The following is a 15,647-nucleotide window of genomic DNA, read 5'->3' as shown; positions in this document are numbered from 1 at the left end:
TCGAGAATATACCATGAAATGCCCATTGTAATGAGGGAGAGGAAAGAAGGTGCAGTGTGGGACTTGGGATACCTTCTCAGGGCTGGGTTGTAGGCAGCCAGGCCTAGTGATTAGTGGGGGTTGGGGAAGGGAAGGAGGGTCCCCACACTAGCCAGGGTTCAGAACCAGAAGGTCAGGAGCCAAGATCTTGACCCACAAGTCAGAGACCAGGAATCAGGCCGAATGAGGAAACCAGGTGTTCGGGATCAGGAGACACAAGCAGGTAGCACTGGATGAGGAGCAAAAGCAGGATGGAGCCCAGTTGTAGGGACAACTTCCAACCCTGTTCCTCCTTCTGCCTTAAATAGAGGAAGCAACCAATCAGGATCTCTGGTGTTGCACCCATCAGGGCCCAGGGTGGAGTCTCCTATGTGAGCTGGGCTTCAAGAAGTCCCAGTCACCAGTGGGTGGAGGGTTGGAGCAAGATGACCCCAAGGAACTTTGCGAACCTGGGTTAAAAACTAGGTATTATTGTTTCTAAATCGGCAGCCTGTTTTACGCATTGTAAGAAATGTTTTCCGCCATGTGAGCCTTTAGATTAATACACTGAACAAACTCCTTGTGCTTGCATTGAAGACAATCTGTGTAATGTGTCAAGAGGGTACCAGATTATTCTGCTCCATTAGCCAGAGACCTGGGTGACAGGACAGGAACTTCCTAGTAGATAATCTAAGTAATGTATTTTGTGGAACACCGACGTTCTAGTTTCCACCATGTGCTGCTGGGCAGGGTGTTGGCCCACGATGTTTGGCTGTGAAGTACCTGGGAACCCCGGCAAGGGAGTGCGCTAGCCTGAATTTCACATGTGAATTTGGTTGGTTGATTTTTACCTTGTTCTCTTCCCTTGCAGTCTCTCTGGGAATCAGCTCGGCAACGAGGGGCTGAGACGCCTCTTGGATCACTTGCTCCAAATGCACATTTCCCGCTTGCTGAAGTAAGAAAGCGCCCTGGGAACTTGGGGACTCAGAGCACTGGTGCGCCTGCTCTCAAGCTTGTCACCAAAAGCAGCAGAAGACAGGAGGGGCCGAGTGGAGAGACATTCGCCTCCTAAAAAATAGCACCATGTGGTGGGACTAGTGGCCACCCTTGTCCTGTCTCATTGGAGAGGCCAAGGATTCAATGGGCTGTGGGGATTGGACTGCCCCCTGGGACTGTTCCTGGCTGTCCCTCCAGGTCAGGAGTGAGTCATGTAGAATCTGATCAAAAACCCAATGAAGTCTCTCCACTGGTTTCAATGGGAGTCAGTGTCTCTTCCCATCACTTTCACTCCACACTTGTCCCGCTTACCCTCTTTTCTCCTGCCTTCTTCCGCTCACCCTCCTTCCCAGTTCCCTTCCCTTTTCTGTCTATTGGGGTTGGAGCAAACAGCCAGTCAGCACTGGGCAGAGAAAGTCCACAAGACAGGAGGAAGTTCTGTGAATGTCCAGAGATCGCAGCTTTGGCTGCATCTGCCCCTGCGGGCTGGAGTCTCTGGCTGGCCTGTTCCACAGATAAACAGAGAACTCCAGTCTCCCCCGATTCATTCAGCAGCTTTCTGCAGTGGGTGGAGCTGCTATTTTAGTGGCATTTCCTAGCAGGAAGTTCCATCTCCTAATACAGCTTGAGGTGGCAGGGATGCCGCTCAACCCATGAATGCATGGAAAAGGCAGGAGACTGTCACATAAGTGCAGCTATGCCCAGGCAGTGAAGGAGAGACTTTGCCACAATATGTTAGGCATAAAGGGAGGTACATACAAGCATTAAAGGGGATACAGACCCTTTAGTCTCTCACAGGTTTGAAAACTCTGAGTGTCCCTTTGCAAATGTTCATTCTCCTCAAATGTCAGCACAAGACTCTTTGGCTATGTCTACACAGCAAAGAAAAACCATAACCGGTCCATGCCAGCTGACTCGGGCTTCGGGGCTGTTTCACTGCTGCATAGCCTTCCGGGCTCGGGCTAGGACCCTGCGACGGGGGAGGCTCCCAGAGCTCGGGCTCCAGCTCGTGAGCCCAAGTTGGCTGGCACAGGGCAGCTGCGGGTGTCTATTTGCTGTATAGACATAGCCTTACGCTGACAGCACCAAATTGCATCAAAATATAACAGTAGCTGTAACTGAGATTTCTAATACTATATGAATCATCATGTTCTATTGTTCTAGCCTCAGCCATAACAAAATATCTCAGGATGGAGTTCTGCATCTAATCAACACCTTCTCCACGTGCAGAAATGTAACAGAAGTTCAAGTCAGGTATGGTTTCTCGTCATTAATTCTTGTTTCTCACCTAATTATCCTGAAGTTTATATATTGACTACCAGGGCCACATTTTCACCCAACTTAACTTTTTGTGTGCATGCACCCATTCCTACAAAATGTAAATGTGTGTATGCAAATGAACTTTTGCATATGCAAATGACAGAGTTAACTGCAATTACCTTATTCTGTAGGTGCAAGTCCTTTTTTATGTATGCAAATCTGGGCATTGTGTGTGCAAATATAGATGCATGTACATTTTCTGATGGGCACTAGCCCGCCTCCGCTATCTGAAAATCCGAATTTTCATTTTAGAACTCTCTAATTTCTGTGTGACACTGCCAAAAATTATCCTTGATTTACTGAATTTGGGTTTGTTTTTTTCTCTTTTCCATGCCTGACAAAAGTATAGTCCACGGGCAATACTGATTCTGCTCAACGTTAAAATCTGCTAAGCAGGTTCTTGCTTTAGTTCTTTATTGTTCAGTTGCTGTTTAGTTTTCATTTTGGAGACTTTGAATGCAATGAATCCCTCGGACAGTGGCATGCAAACACAGGCTAAATGCAAACACATATCAGGTACACAGTTGCAGGCATATTTTGCACAGACAGTTGTGCACCTAAACTAAAAGTCTGGCCCCTTGGAGACTTGTCCAAAGCGCAGAGTATCCTAAACTTGTGTGGTCTTGTCTGTGCAGTTTGTGCTCCAAGGCAACGTCACTCATCAAGTTCACAAGAGAAGATGAACCAAGGAAGATTTTGGGGTAATTGTATGAGTATTTTGTGCGTGTTTCAATCTCCTTTAAAAAGCTAGAGTCTTCCCCTCTTTAGAGAGAAGAATGAAAAGCATGTCTTTGCCCTCTAGATCCTAAGGAATTGCATGATATAATATCTGTAACAAATGGCATATTCATTAATTTCAAGGCTAGAAGGAACCATTATGGTAATCTAGTCTGACTTCCTGTATAAAACAAGCCATGGAACGTCCCCCATATAATTCTTAGAGCAGAGCTTTTAGAATAACATGCAATCTAGTTTGAAAAATTGTCAGTGATGGAGAATCCACCATGACCCTTGGTAAATTGTTCCAATGGTTCATTACTCTCATCATTAAAAATGTATGCCTTATTTCCAGCCTGAATTTGTATAGTTTCAACTTCCAGCCATTGGATCGTGTTACACCTTTCTCTGCTAGACTGAAGAGCCCATTATTAAATATTTGTTCCCCATGTAGAAACTTATAGACTGTAATCAAGTCACCCCTTAAACCTTCTCTTTGATAAGCTAAATAGATTGTGCTCTTTGGGTCTATCAATATATGGCATGTTTTCTAATCCTTTACTCATTCTCATGGCTCTTCTCTGAGCCCTCTCCAATTTATGAACATTCTTCTTGAACTGTGGCCCCTAGAATTGGACACCGTATTCCCACAGTGGTCACATCAGTGCCAAATAAACTCACTACTCCTACTCAAGATTTCCTTGTTTATGCATCCCAGAATTGCATTAGCTCTTGAGCATCCAGTGTGATGATGTGGCCAATGTTCAGCTACTTAGCCACCAGGACACCCAAATCTTCTTCAGTCACTGCTTCCCAGAATGGAGTCCCCCATCCTGTAAGTGTTGCCTACATTCTTTTTTCCCAGATGTATACATTTACATTTAGCCATTTTAGGATGCAGATTGTTTGCTTGTGCACAGTTTACCAAGTGATCCAAGTCTCTCTGAATCCTCTTTGTTTCACTCTCCCAATTTTTGTGTCATCTGCAAACTTTATCAGTGATGATTTTATGGTTTCTTCTAAGTCCTCACTGGAAACACACTCACTCAATGACGATTCCCCATTTACAGTTTCATTTTGAGAACTATCAGTTAGCCAGTTTTTAATCCATTTAATTTGTGCCATGTTAATTTTATACTGTTCTAGTTTTTTAATTAAAATGTCATTCAGTACCAATTCAAACACCTTACAGAAGTCTATATTATGTCAACACTATTACCTTTATCAACCAAACTTGTAATCTCATCAAAAAAAGATATCAAGTTAGTTTGACAGGATCTATTTTCCATAAACCCCATGTTGATTTGCATTAATTACATTTCCCTCTTTTAATTCTTTATTAATCGAGTCCCATATCAACTGCTCCATTATCTTGCCTGGGATTGATGTCAGGCCTATAATTACCTAGGTCATCCCATTTACCCTTTTTAAAAATTGGTCCATCAGGTATTTCCTCCTGGTTTCCTTGCAATAATAGTCCCTTCATATGAGAGAGAGAGAAAAATCTGCACACACTCGCTCTGTAGCTCTGATTTCTTGTAATTCTTTATCCCACCAGTCTCTGCTAAATGTATCTGGATCCCTTGTTCATCTCTTAACTCTGAATCGTCAGTAGTTATCCATCCCTGTGCTTCAATTACAGAGGAGTATTTTGTGGAAGGTAGAGGGAAAGAACCCTCATAATAGGCTGCATCATAGCATATCAAAGAACTCTTTTAAGATTTTACCAAAAATCTTTTTCACAGAGTTTTAGCACTCAGATGTCCCTCCTCTTTTCTCAGAAGATGCCCTCAATACCTGCGATTTCTGGATCAAAGGGACTAATGACTGAGAAGGAACTAATACAGTTTTCTCCCCCATTCTTTCAGACTAACGGAGTGCAACTTTCAACCAGAACACCTGCCAAAGCTGTTCTCTCTACTGCAAAAGTGCACCAACCTGACGGCGTACATGTGAGTTAGATACTGCTGAGAAATCTGGCATAGACGGAACTTTGCCTAACAATATTTTGTTTGTGTTTTAAATGTTTTGAAACCTTTCTTCGCAATGATCTATGATTCTAGATCAACAAACAACAACATGACAACCAAGGCGGTGGAAGATCTCTTGCGGGCACTGAGGAAAAGTCTGGGAACGCTGCGAATAAGGTACAGAATGGTTCTAGTACTCAGTGTGGCAAACCCACTTTGGTTCTGATAAGCTAAGATCCAATTCTGCTGAAAATAACATCTAGGTATGGAAGGCAGAGGGGCTGGGATTTAGTTGCCATCTGAGTCAGCAGTGATTTAACGTTTGTCTGCACACGGAAGATATTGTGAAATAAGCGGGGCTGTGAATTTAGAGCACAATAGCTGTTCTACTGTGGAATCGTTATTCCGGGCTATTTCCCACTGGTGACAAACACTTTGTGTCCAGCATGGCGTAAGGGGGCGCTCTGCTGCTGGCAGTACCCAGGATATTAGAGAGACAAGATGGGGGAGGTGATACCTTTTATTGCACCAGCTTCTGTTGGTGAAAGAGACAAACTTCGGAGCTTACACAGAGCTCTTCTTCAGGTCTGGGAACGGTACTCAGGGTGTCACAGGTCAACATAAGGTGGAACTATTTTGCTTAGCATAAATAGTTAACGCATGTCTCAAGGGACCATTCAAGGTGAAGTGACCTGTTAAACACTTCTCCTGACATAGCGGGAAAGGGAAAAAGAACCTGTCCCTGCAACCTTTCATTTGAATAATTAATTCTTTACTTCCTGTCCCAAACTGTTTTGCATTGCTACTGTTGCCATCTTCTACCCTGTGGTGGAGAGTAAGGTCTTACAGCATATCCTGTCTTTTCATTACAGCTGGTGGGAAAAAAGGAGAAATATTGGGGGTAAAAAGAGAAAAAATTGAGGTTAACGTCCCCTTGTTTCCAGTTTGTACTGTGCTTCCTCCCCCGAGGTAGCCCCTCTGTGTATTATGGTGAGCTGAGAACCAAGGGCTGTACAGACACATACGGGACGTAGCATCGAGATGGGAGTAGTTTAGATAAACGATGCTTATGAAATAATGCAAAGCTGCCTGTGTTTTGAAATTGCAGCATTGAAGAGCCATGGGTGCGGAATGAAAGTGTGGCTAGCCTTCTGCAGATGGCCGTCCAACCCCACGGGAATGTTACAGAGATCACGTAAGTGGAGCCTGAACAGCTGCTTGTCACAGATCCAGGGCCTGTAATTCCCCCTCAACAGTCTAGGAAAGACACCTGCTCTCAGGCTTCTGGCTCCCCAGCTGTCACCTCGCTTGGGTGGAGACATCTCTCCCTTCTACCCAGGCTCCACAGCTCCCTGGTTATGCTGTGAATTCACCAGCAAAGGCAGGCAGCCGAAGCAGGCCTGCTTGCTTTCTCTTCAGAAACTAATAGCAACACTATAATGGCCTTAGAATCATAGAATATCAGGGTTGGAAGGGACCTCAGGAGGTCATCTAGTCCAACGCCCTTAGCCTTCAGTTAAGCTACAGTATTTCCTATGGAGGGATAGCTCAGTGGTTTGAGCATTGGTCTGCTAAACCCAGGGTTCTGAGTTCAATCCCTGAGGGGGCCATTTAGGGATCTGGGGCAAAAATTGGGGATTGGTCCTGCTTTGAGCAGGGGGTTGGACTAGAGGACCTTCTGAGGTCCCTTCTAACCATGATATTCTATGATTCTATGCAAGTTAATGTATTCTTAGGGTAAAAGCATGACAAAGAAAATCTTAAAACAATAAAAGAGCCTACGTGTATGCTAATAAGCTTAACTGAGATCACCCCAACTCCAGCATGGGCTCTGGCAAACCCGACCCAGATGTCTCTTCCATGGTCATAAATTCATAACAGCCTTAGCTCAGACCTAGCACACTCAGGACAAAGTTAGTCTATCCACGGGTCTCTGAAGTTCCTAACATTTCCACTAGTCACATCTCTAGAAAAGTTGCATACAAGCCTACAGAACACATAAACAATTGCATTTTTATACAATGGACCCCAAAAACTCAATTCAGTAAGATTTAACTTAATTCAATAAGGTTTCTCTGGGATCTTGCAGGAAATTACCATCTGTCACACTGCTGTTTTCAATCCCTTTTCTAAAAATAAAAGCCTGTGTTTGGAAACCAGCCTTGGATGAATGCTATCAAGTCCTTAGGCATAGATGGTTTCCAGTCATTCAACAAGTAAACTCCGATTGCCCGCGCTCTTCTGCTCTGTCCCATCTTGTGGAAAGTAACCTTTGCTACAGGGCATTTGAAACAATTTGTATCATGCACCCAGCAAGGTCTGGGCCTGTGATGTATTGTCATCTCCATCTTCTCCTAGGATATCAAAAGACAAAGGTCTCCTTCAAGTGGGCGTGGGGTTCCCCTGTCGAACGGAGAAGATGGAGTCTGTGGTTAGCAGGTGAGGAGGTGCATCTGGTTGTGCTTTTCATTGCAGGTTGCTCCCTCTGACTGATCATCCAATAAAGGAACTCACTAGCTTTCCTATTGTACCCTGAATAAGTAGAAGCCTTGAATACATTAAGACCCAAGCCAGCTTGACACTTCCTTTTGCAAGGGTGTGCATGGAAGGGATAGCACAAGGATCTTTCATGCTCTGGCCAGAGAAATCAGTCCTTGTGCCTGGGAGAATGCAGGGACTTCTAACTATGGGCACCCAGAGGTGGGGAAGGGCCATGTTCCCTTGACTCTACACCAAACTTTGGAATGGGCACGGCACATCAAGGAGGAGCTTGGGTTTGTGCAGCTCTGCTCTCAAGCCCAGCCATATAGCATGGAAAAGCCATTGCTGCAGGTTGCAAGGCCCTGTGTAAGCGTGAGCTGGGTTGATTGTCATTGACGTTGATCGATCGCATTTGTGTGTATCTGCACCCTGCAGGTTGAACCAGTGCAGGCTGGAAGCAAAGCACATTCACTTTCTCCAGAGGGTTACTGAGAAATGCACACAGCTTCAGGAACTGAGGTGAGTTCTCAAAGCGGTGTAGCAATTTATCTCAGGAAGGAATGTCCTGGTGCACAGAAAGAGTGGATGCATCTCTGAAACTGGGACTGGGGAGTTGGAAAATCATGTAAAGAAGCAACGGTAGTCAATAGTCAATTCTCCCCTGACATATGCACCCTGTCGAACCTCACTGAAGCCAACGGGAGCCCCAGAAGGGTAAACTTCTGAGCAGAATTTAGCCCTAAGTGACCCCAGTGAAGGAGATGGCTAGACACAGCAATACACGTACCATCTAACATGCAGCGCTTGCATGTGGCTTGACCACAGCTCGTTGCTACAGCTCACTCAGACACGCATGCCCCACGGCGAGTGAGCACCGAGGGCGTGGGAATGTTAGCAAGACGTGCTTGGTTCGGCGCATACGCTGTGCGCTTCGTGATACGTGCTCTGCTGGCATTGTAGAGTGTATGAGAATTCCAAACGGCACCCCTGGGACGCAACAGAAGGCCTGTCTCTCCCTGCCAGCCATTTCCCGGTTGGCTCGTAGGGCTGAGGATTCGCTCTTTATTGGTTGGTGCTTGAAATACTTTGACTGAGCTGACTCATGCAAGAAAACCTGGGGTGGTCAAACCTAGAGAGACTCAGGTTACAGTTGCGCTATTTGACGAACCCAAGCTCCTCCACCTGTGTGTGCTACGCAGGAGGCCAGACTAGATGATCCGATGGTGCCCTCTGGCTTTAAAATTCCATGAACTGTGAAAGCTTGGAGAACAGAGCCTGGGAATGCAGGGGTCATTTGGCTTGGCATCACAATGCGATTATGTTGCTCTAACAACAAGGGGGCAAATGTGGCTTATTCCGTATACCTTGAAGTGCTTCTTAATGGACTGTTGACCTGGATGTGGGTCAGCAGCCAGGCTGCCCTTGATCAGTTAACTCACGCAGAACAATTGCAAGCATCATACCACGCCAAGGCAGCTGTGGGCTGTTCAGAGCTTTGTGTGTCGCTGAGAGGATGTGCTTTTTCGTCCTTGCAGCTGGTCTCATATTGATCTCAACGATGCTGAAGAAGCAATGCTAGCCAGTGCGCTTCTGACTTTTCCAACGCTGAGGAAGTTTGAGTAAGTAATTATCTAAAAAGCTCGTTACTGTTGAATGTTCTACTTCATGAACTATGGCTCATTCTAAGCAGATACCCCTACTGTCCGCACTTGCCCTTTCCCCAGCCCATTATCCCCATGAAACTCTCTCCTTCCCATGCAATCTGTGCAGCTGGCTAAATCCAGACATGTATTTTCATAAAAAGAAAAGGAGTACTTGTGGCACCTTAGAGACTAACCAATTTATTTGAGCATAAGCTTTCGTGAGCTACAGCTCACTCACGAAAGCTTATGCTCAAATAAATTGGTTAGTCTCTAAGGTGCCACAAGTACTCCTTTTCTTTTTGCGAATACAGACTAACATGGCTGTTACTCTGAAACATGTATTTTCATGATTTCTTTGAGCTTTGGGTTCTTGGGAGCAGCCTGGATCAAAGCTCTTTTCTGAAGTGCAGAAAAGTTCAGACCTGAATCAGCATCAGAACTCCATAGCTGGCCTAGGACTTTGTAACCTTTTGTAACAGACCAAACCGCAGCCCCATTGGGTGGGAAAATTGGAATTCAGACATGAACGTTGCAACTTCCACACATCTGCGTGTTAACATGTCATATGTTCTAGAATGTTCTTCTGTGAATTGTTGAAAGGGACACTTGAGCATTTAGTCGTGGTGCAAGATTTCAGAGAAATTATCCCTTCCTGCCCCCTTCCTTTAAGTAAAAACATATAAAGACAGAGGGCCTGATTCTCATGTACACTGTGGCCATTTTATCCTGCTCCTGTCATGTAAAAGGGGCTTAAGGGTGTAAATATAATCTATTCTCACTTTAAGGCCCCTTTATACTCCCAGAGAGGTATAAAGTGGCCTTAGCTAAATGAGAATCAGGCCCATAGACTGTATCTTTGCACAATACAATCTTTTGGGACTCATTCTCTGTTGCTGTTGGCAGAACCTGCAGAGAGTCCGAGTCAGTACAGATCAGCACCCAACATTTTGGACTATCCAGTTCTCTTGGGTCTGTAAAATGGAGCTGGAAATCACAAAAACGTACTCTTCTCATGTGTTTTGGCTCCTCACGTTCCAAAAGCTTTGCCCTGAGGGGTCCTTACTTTTATGCAGACCCCCAATTCTGAAAAGATTCAAGATTAATGGGGAGAAACTAATGCAGAGCTGTAATGTTTGGGTATAAAGCCAAGATCCCATGTCCGTGTATGGTTTCTAAAGACCCTTTAGGATTTTTTGCAAGAGTATGAGTACCAGCCCTAGGACCCTGGCCAAATACTAATTACATTCTGGTGATCTAATTTCCCCTCTACGATTTTATTTGGAAATATCAGGCTCTTAGCGTTTTAGTATGTGGGTACCAATTGGTGTTAACACTTCCCAACTTCCCGGTTGTGTTTTATGCTGATAAAAAGCTTCTGCATTCCACCCCAGAAGCAGCTACACGTCAATGGTGAGGGAAGTGATTCCTATATCTCCTATCTTGTTGGACTGCCTGAATGTAAGTCATTCTCATTCGGTGCTGTTACTGGTTTTTCAGGCTGATGTCCAGCAGTGTTACGCCAAGCGGAATGGGACACCTGGTTGCAGGGTTGCAGCAATGCCATGCTATTGAAGAGCTTAAGTAAGTTTACTGTCCTGGTGCTATCTAGACCCTGTTAGGCCAGTCTATATTTTATGATTAAACTGCAGTTACTTACAAGCTGTGTGTCCTGGAGGAGTGTAACCACACAGATGGCTGGGAGACATCAGCTGGGGGAGAAGTATGAATTCCTTAGTATTTGCAACTAAGGATGGGCAGAACAGGATTAGTAATGTGTGATTAGGGCAGGGAGAGCAGAGTTCTTTGTACAAGCCAAGTGCTTTGGTGTCCTCAGTACCTCTGCAGTGTGTGTGCACACCCATGTCCCACTGCAGAAAGGCAGTAATCTCAGGAACCACACTGCAGTGTTAGAAGATACACCGCATCCAGGAAGGTAGCACCTTCTAGTGGCAGCAGATGGCATTTACAGAAGCACTTTTGCCCGTTGCTGTACAACCTACCCATGATACAGCTTTGATTCCTCCTGTTTTGGAGGGCCAGCCATAGGAAGGCACCCAGACCAAGATCTCGCACTAGACCAAGACACAATGGTCCTGAGAAATGCCAAGAGAAGAACTGAGTTTTTGGTTCTGTGACTGAACTGAAAAATCCAGAAAAAATTGTTTCTGGTCAAACAAAACGTCTTTGACCTGAAACTAATTTGTCAAGTTTGTTTTTTTTTAATTTTGTTTTTGGGTGTATTTATCCTTTTTTGGTTTTGTTTTTTTAAATAAATCTAGCTAAATTTCTAAATGAAACATGTTTTGAAACGAAAAGTCAGAATGTTTCCTTTTGAAAAAGTAGAAATGAAAAGTTTTGACTTTTTCTGGCTAAAACTCTTTGCCGAATTTGACCCAAAATCATAAATGGTTCAGTCGACCCCAAACTACGTTTTTTGAGGAATAAACTATTGCAAAGAATTTTGTTCAGCTCTAGTCACGAGTGTTGCAACCTAAAGATCGGAAAGTAAATTATTTTATCATTCATATCACTGTAGAAGCATCACCCTTAGAAAACAGCATCCTTGCCCCAAAGATCTTACAGGCTAAATGTTGCAGAATTGTTAGTGTCTTGAACCTGCCTGTTTTACCTGGTTCTTGTAAAGAACATTGAAAAATCAACTCCTTTTATAATGAGAGCAGGTAAAAGAAAATTAAAAGAATTTCTAAAACATTTTACTTTCCATGGTTTTTAAAAGGACTGACTTATTTTATTTTCCTAATTTTCCACAGATTTTTCTTTTCTTTTTGATAATTCACTGTTGCTTGTATTCATTTTTCTACACTTAATACATGGATTTTCTAACATCCATGTCACACAATCAGACATAAACCCTAGTGTTGTGACCATCAATGAAATAACAGGATGTGCAATTTAAAAGATGTTCTAGCAATTATTGGAAATCTCACTGGGTTTTTTAAAATTTTATTCTTATTGACATACATTAACTTTCCATACAAGTATTAATAAATCTTATTTATAACCTGGATTTGTTACCTGCAAAAGAGACCTAGTTGTGATTGGGCAACCTTTAATCATTATCAGTGTATTTATTTTGTTCAGATTCCCAAAATAGTAACCACCTGTTACAAAAGCTATGTGATCCCTGATATAAGGAGTTCTGTTATTTTCCATTATCAAATTTTTATTTGCTTTAAAAATTGGTGATATCCTAAAATGAACATTTTCATTTTGGGCTGGGGGAGGGAGTGGAGGTGGGATCCCAGCATGTGACTAAGCTGTCCAGTCAAAATTGGGAATGCAAAAAACAACCAACCAAACAAAACAACCTATTGAAGAGCAATATACTTTCTCATCATAAATTTCCATTGAGAAGTGAATGTATTGGCAGGCGGGGGAATCTCAAAATGCTTTCATGGTATCTTTGGTTTTGAAGCAAAAGTGAAGAATTCTTACGTCTGAAACATTTCTACCCGTCTCTGTTAATAATGACCCTGCAATTCTCAGCCTTTGTAATTGCTTGAGGTCTCAGAGAGGCAGCTCTTCTTCTCTCCATGTCTCCTGGGGTCAGTTTCAGCTGAAAGGAAATGAAGAATTTGCCTCTCATGTTGTGTATGTGTTTTATGCACCTTTGGCCTCATCCCACGCCCATTGAAGTCAATGGCAAAACTCCCATTGACTTCAGGGGGCAGGGTCTTTGTAACTCCAGAAAAGAGTATTTCCCATTGCAGTCTCCTCAGCAGCCCCACGCTGTGCAGGATACAGAGCTGCAAAACATTTACACGACAGTTAAGAGGCTTCCCTTTCCTAACCATGCGGGATCAACATAACGGCACGGCTTCCATAGAGAGCTAACGCTAGCCTCCGTCAGCCTCCCATTGCTTTGACAGCTCCTGCCTAGCAGACTGGTCACAGTGTGTGAACTATTCATTTAGATCTGTGCACACTCATTCCTGTGTCCATTTGCCTCTTAGCCTCAGCTCCCTGGGACTTGATGACACGGCCATTCGCATGCTGGTGCCAGGACTTCACAAAATGCCTTTACTGAAAAGACTCCTGTAAGTATGTCTGTGCAGGCCTTCATGTCCTGTAGTGTTAGCTGGGCCATACACACACTAGTGAGAGAAGGAACTTTTGTGATTCATTCCCTGAGCTTCCCACAGAGATGCCCAGCTTAGCTACTGCGTAGTCTCTGGAGAGCAGATTTAGCCCTAAGGAATCTGCATATGTTCTGTGCACTGTGCTAGAATCAAGAAGGAAAGTTTCCATTGTGAGTATGTCTGACCTCCGTGTAGACAGGCCTGCTATCAAAGCAGCATGATGGAGGTTCATTTTTCCAGTTCCGCCACACACCCTGTGTGACCTTGAGCAGGTCTGTGCCTCAGTTTCACCTCTATGCAATAGGGGTAATAATCCTGTCCCTACTTCACAGGTTTGTTCTGAGGATAAGTTTGTTAATGCCTGAGTCACTCGGGTCCTGCAGTCTGAATCCTTCCCATGATGCCAAACATTGCTTTGGGCCTAACAAGACTCTGCCACCAGTCTATCCTGGGATAATGCAGTGAGGGGGTCAGATAAATACTAACATAAAGAGATAACTATCTTACCAAACAGGTGCTGGACTGTTCTACAATTCTGCAGGGATGCTAGCAGCAGCTGCAGTATTTGCCCCCTTACTCTGCTATTTTTGGTAGTCCCTACTTTTACTGACTAAGTCGTGAGAAAGCAGCATTTTTAAAAATATTTAAAATTTTAAAAAGTGTCCACCCTCCTCCTCACAGCAAATACACTGAGAAGAGGAAACATTCAGGGGCAGATATGCAAAGCTGAGCAAAACAGATGCACCCGGAAAAATTCACATGCACCCAGTGAGCCCACAAGAACTCCCCATGTAGGTCCAGCTCATAGACAAACATGTGGCCAAGATGATAATTTCCTGCTTTGCGGGAGCACAGAGGGGTCTTTCACTTGCACAGCCATCGGAATCTCCAGTCGCGATAGCATTACAGTTACGTTCCAGGAGACCACGGAGTTGATCATTTCGCTGTTAAGTATACTGTTCAGTGGTTACTGTGGATACATGCAGCTGTTTCAGAGACTGATGATAGCATATTTGTTTCAAGCAGGGCGATGCAGTGCACAGATTTCTTTTTTCTTTTTGAATTCCAACACCAATGCACCACTTGCATTCCATTTATATCCCTGTCCTGAAGACTTAAGTGGGACTCAGATGGCCCATAGACCTTGCACTGCCCCTCTGCACAGAGGTGAATTTCATCCTCTATCTATAAAGCCATGAACTGAATAACAGCCTAATGTGTGGTATTTTATTAATATTCTCTCCAGCTTGAACAATAACAGTATTGGTAATGAAGGCTGCTCCCGCCTGGCAGAAGCTCTGAAGAATGCTCCTCATATGGAAGAAATCAAGTGGGTTCCTCCTTTCTTGTAATGTCTCTGCTAGTGATGGGGATGGATTATAGAGCTCAAGCCAGGGGGTGTTTTTTAGGTGCAGTTATATGAAAGCAGCAAGTTTTACGGAGGCTGCTAATGCTCAAGTGTCTGGGCTGCTTGAATTAGAGATGGGATCAAACCAAAACTTCAGGTGCAAAATCTGAGCAAGTTTTGGTCTGATCCGAGCCGAGCAGCTGGCACGTGTAATGGCATATAATGGGTTCAACCGAAACTCCAAGTTTGAACAGCCTCTGTCAAAATTTGGATCAGGAGCTGTGTATTTTAGCGGTCTCTGAGAACTGGTCCCAGCACTCCCAAGATCTAGAAAAGTTTGAATCTAGATCCAGTCTGCGGCCCTTGTTTTTGGTTAGTTTTCTTCATTGCAACCAAACTCAGTCTCTTTTCTAACACAAGACGCAGTAAGAACAAACACCTTTTTGACTTTTGAAGTTCATTCAGCTGTGAATAGTGAAACGATTTTGGTTCCCTCCAACAGATCAGAGCGATTAAACAAGACATTGCACTCAGTGGGCAACTCGGCATTTTCTTTCATAATGTGGCTTTTTTTTTCCCTTTAAAGTTTAAGCCATAACAAGATTGAACATGTTGGTCTGGAAAAAATAGCCACGCTCCTGCCGGAAATGCAAAATCTAAAGAAAGTCAAGTGAGTCGCTTTATATTTCGGGTTGAATAATGGGATTAATTAGAGTTAGAGCCAAGGTTGGGGGGAATGTTCGTGTCTGATTTTATTTGACCTGCATAAACGTTACTGGGAAGGCTCCCACATCGACTGCAATTGGCTTTGGATCAGGCTCTTTGTGACTGAAACTTGCCGCCATGTCCTGGCCATGCAGTAATCTCAGTACAGTTTTTAGCGGACAAGTGTCCGCGTCGCAAAAAGCAGCACAAGTCTCTCCCGTTATTGGAGACCTAGAGGCCAACGGTTGAATATGCCACAGGGAGTGGATGCCCTGGTGTGTTGGCCTGATGGGATGGTTGTACACTTCCCTACCCCGTGCATTACCTGTTCTGTAGCTACATGGAGGGT

The 15,647-nt window shown here is 44.1% G+C and overlaps 1 protein-coding gene across 5 annotated transcripts in view; it reads left to right on the top strand.

Annotated features, from left to right (window-relative positions):
• Positions 1-15,647, top strand: part of NLRC5 (NLR family CARD domain containing 5) — a 79,658-nt gene that overhangs the window by 49,885 nt on the left and 14,126 nt on the right. For 4 of the 5 annotated variants that reach the window (XM_048816592.2, XM_048816589.2, XM_048816588.2 and 1 more), the window contains exons 27-39: positions 890-973; positions 2,179-2,268; positions 2,970-3,035; positions 4,920-5,003; positions 5,115-5,198; positions 6,130-6,216; positions 7,380-7,460; positions 7,938-8,021; positions 9,038-9,121; positions 10,643-10,726; positions 13,120-13,203; positions 14,492-14,575; positions 15,180-15,263. In XM_048816592.2, coding sequence (XP_048672549.2) covers positions 890-973; positions 2,179-2,268; positions 2,970-3,035; positions 4,920-5,003; positions 5,115-5,198; positions 6,130-6,216; positions 7,380-7,460; positions 7,938-8,021; positions 9,038-9,121; positions 10,643-10,726; positions 13,120-13,203; positions 14,492-14,575; positions 15,180-15,263 — 1,080 coding nt within the window. The remainder of the gene's footprint in view (positions 1-889; positions 974-2,178; positions 2,269-2,969; positions 3,036-4,919; positions 5,004-5,114; positions 5,199-6,129; positions 6,217-7,379; positions 7,461-7,937; positions 8,022-9,037; positions 9,122-10,642; positions 10,727-13,119; positions 13,204-14,491; positions 14,576-15,179; positions 15,264-15,647) is intronic. The other variant, XM_048816590.2, reaches the window with a different exon arrangement.

The sequence above is a fragment of the Caretta caretta genome, chromosome 12, assembly GCF_965140235.1.
Source record: "Caretta caretta isolate rCarCar2 chromosome 12, rCarCar1.hap1, whole genome shotgun sequence".
Taxonomy (NCBI): Eukaryota; Metazoa; Chordata; order Testudines; family Cheloniidae; genus Caretta; species Caretta caretta.
Note: the sequence above shows the minus strand (reverse complement) of the source record. Positions and strands in the feature narration are given on the sequence as shown.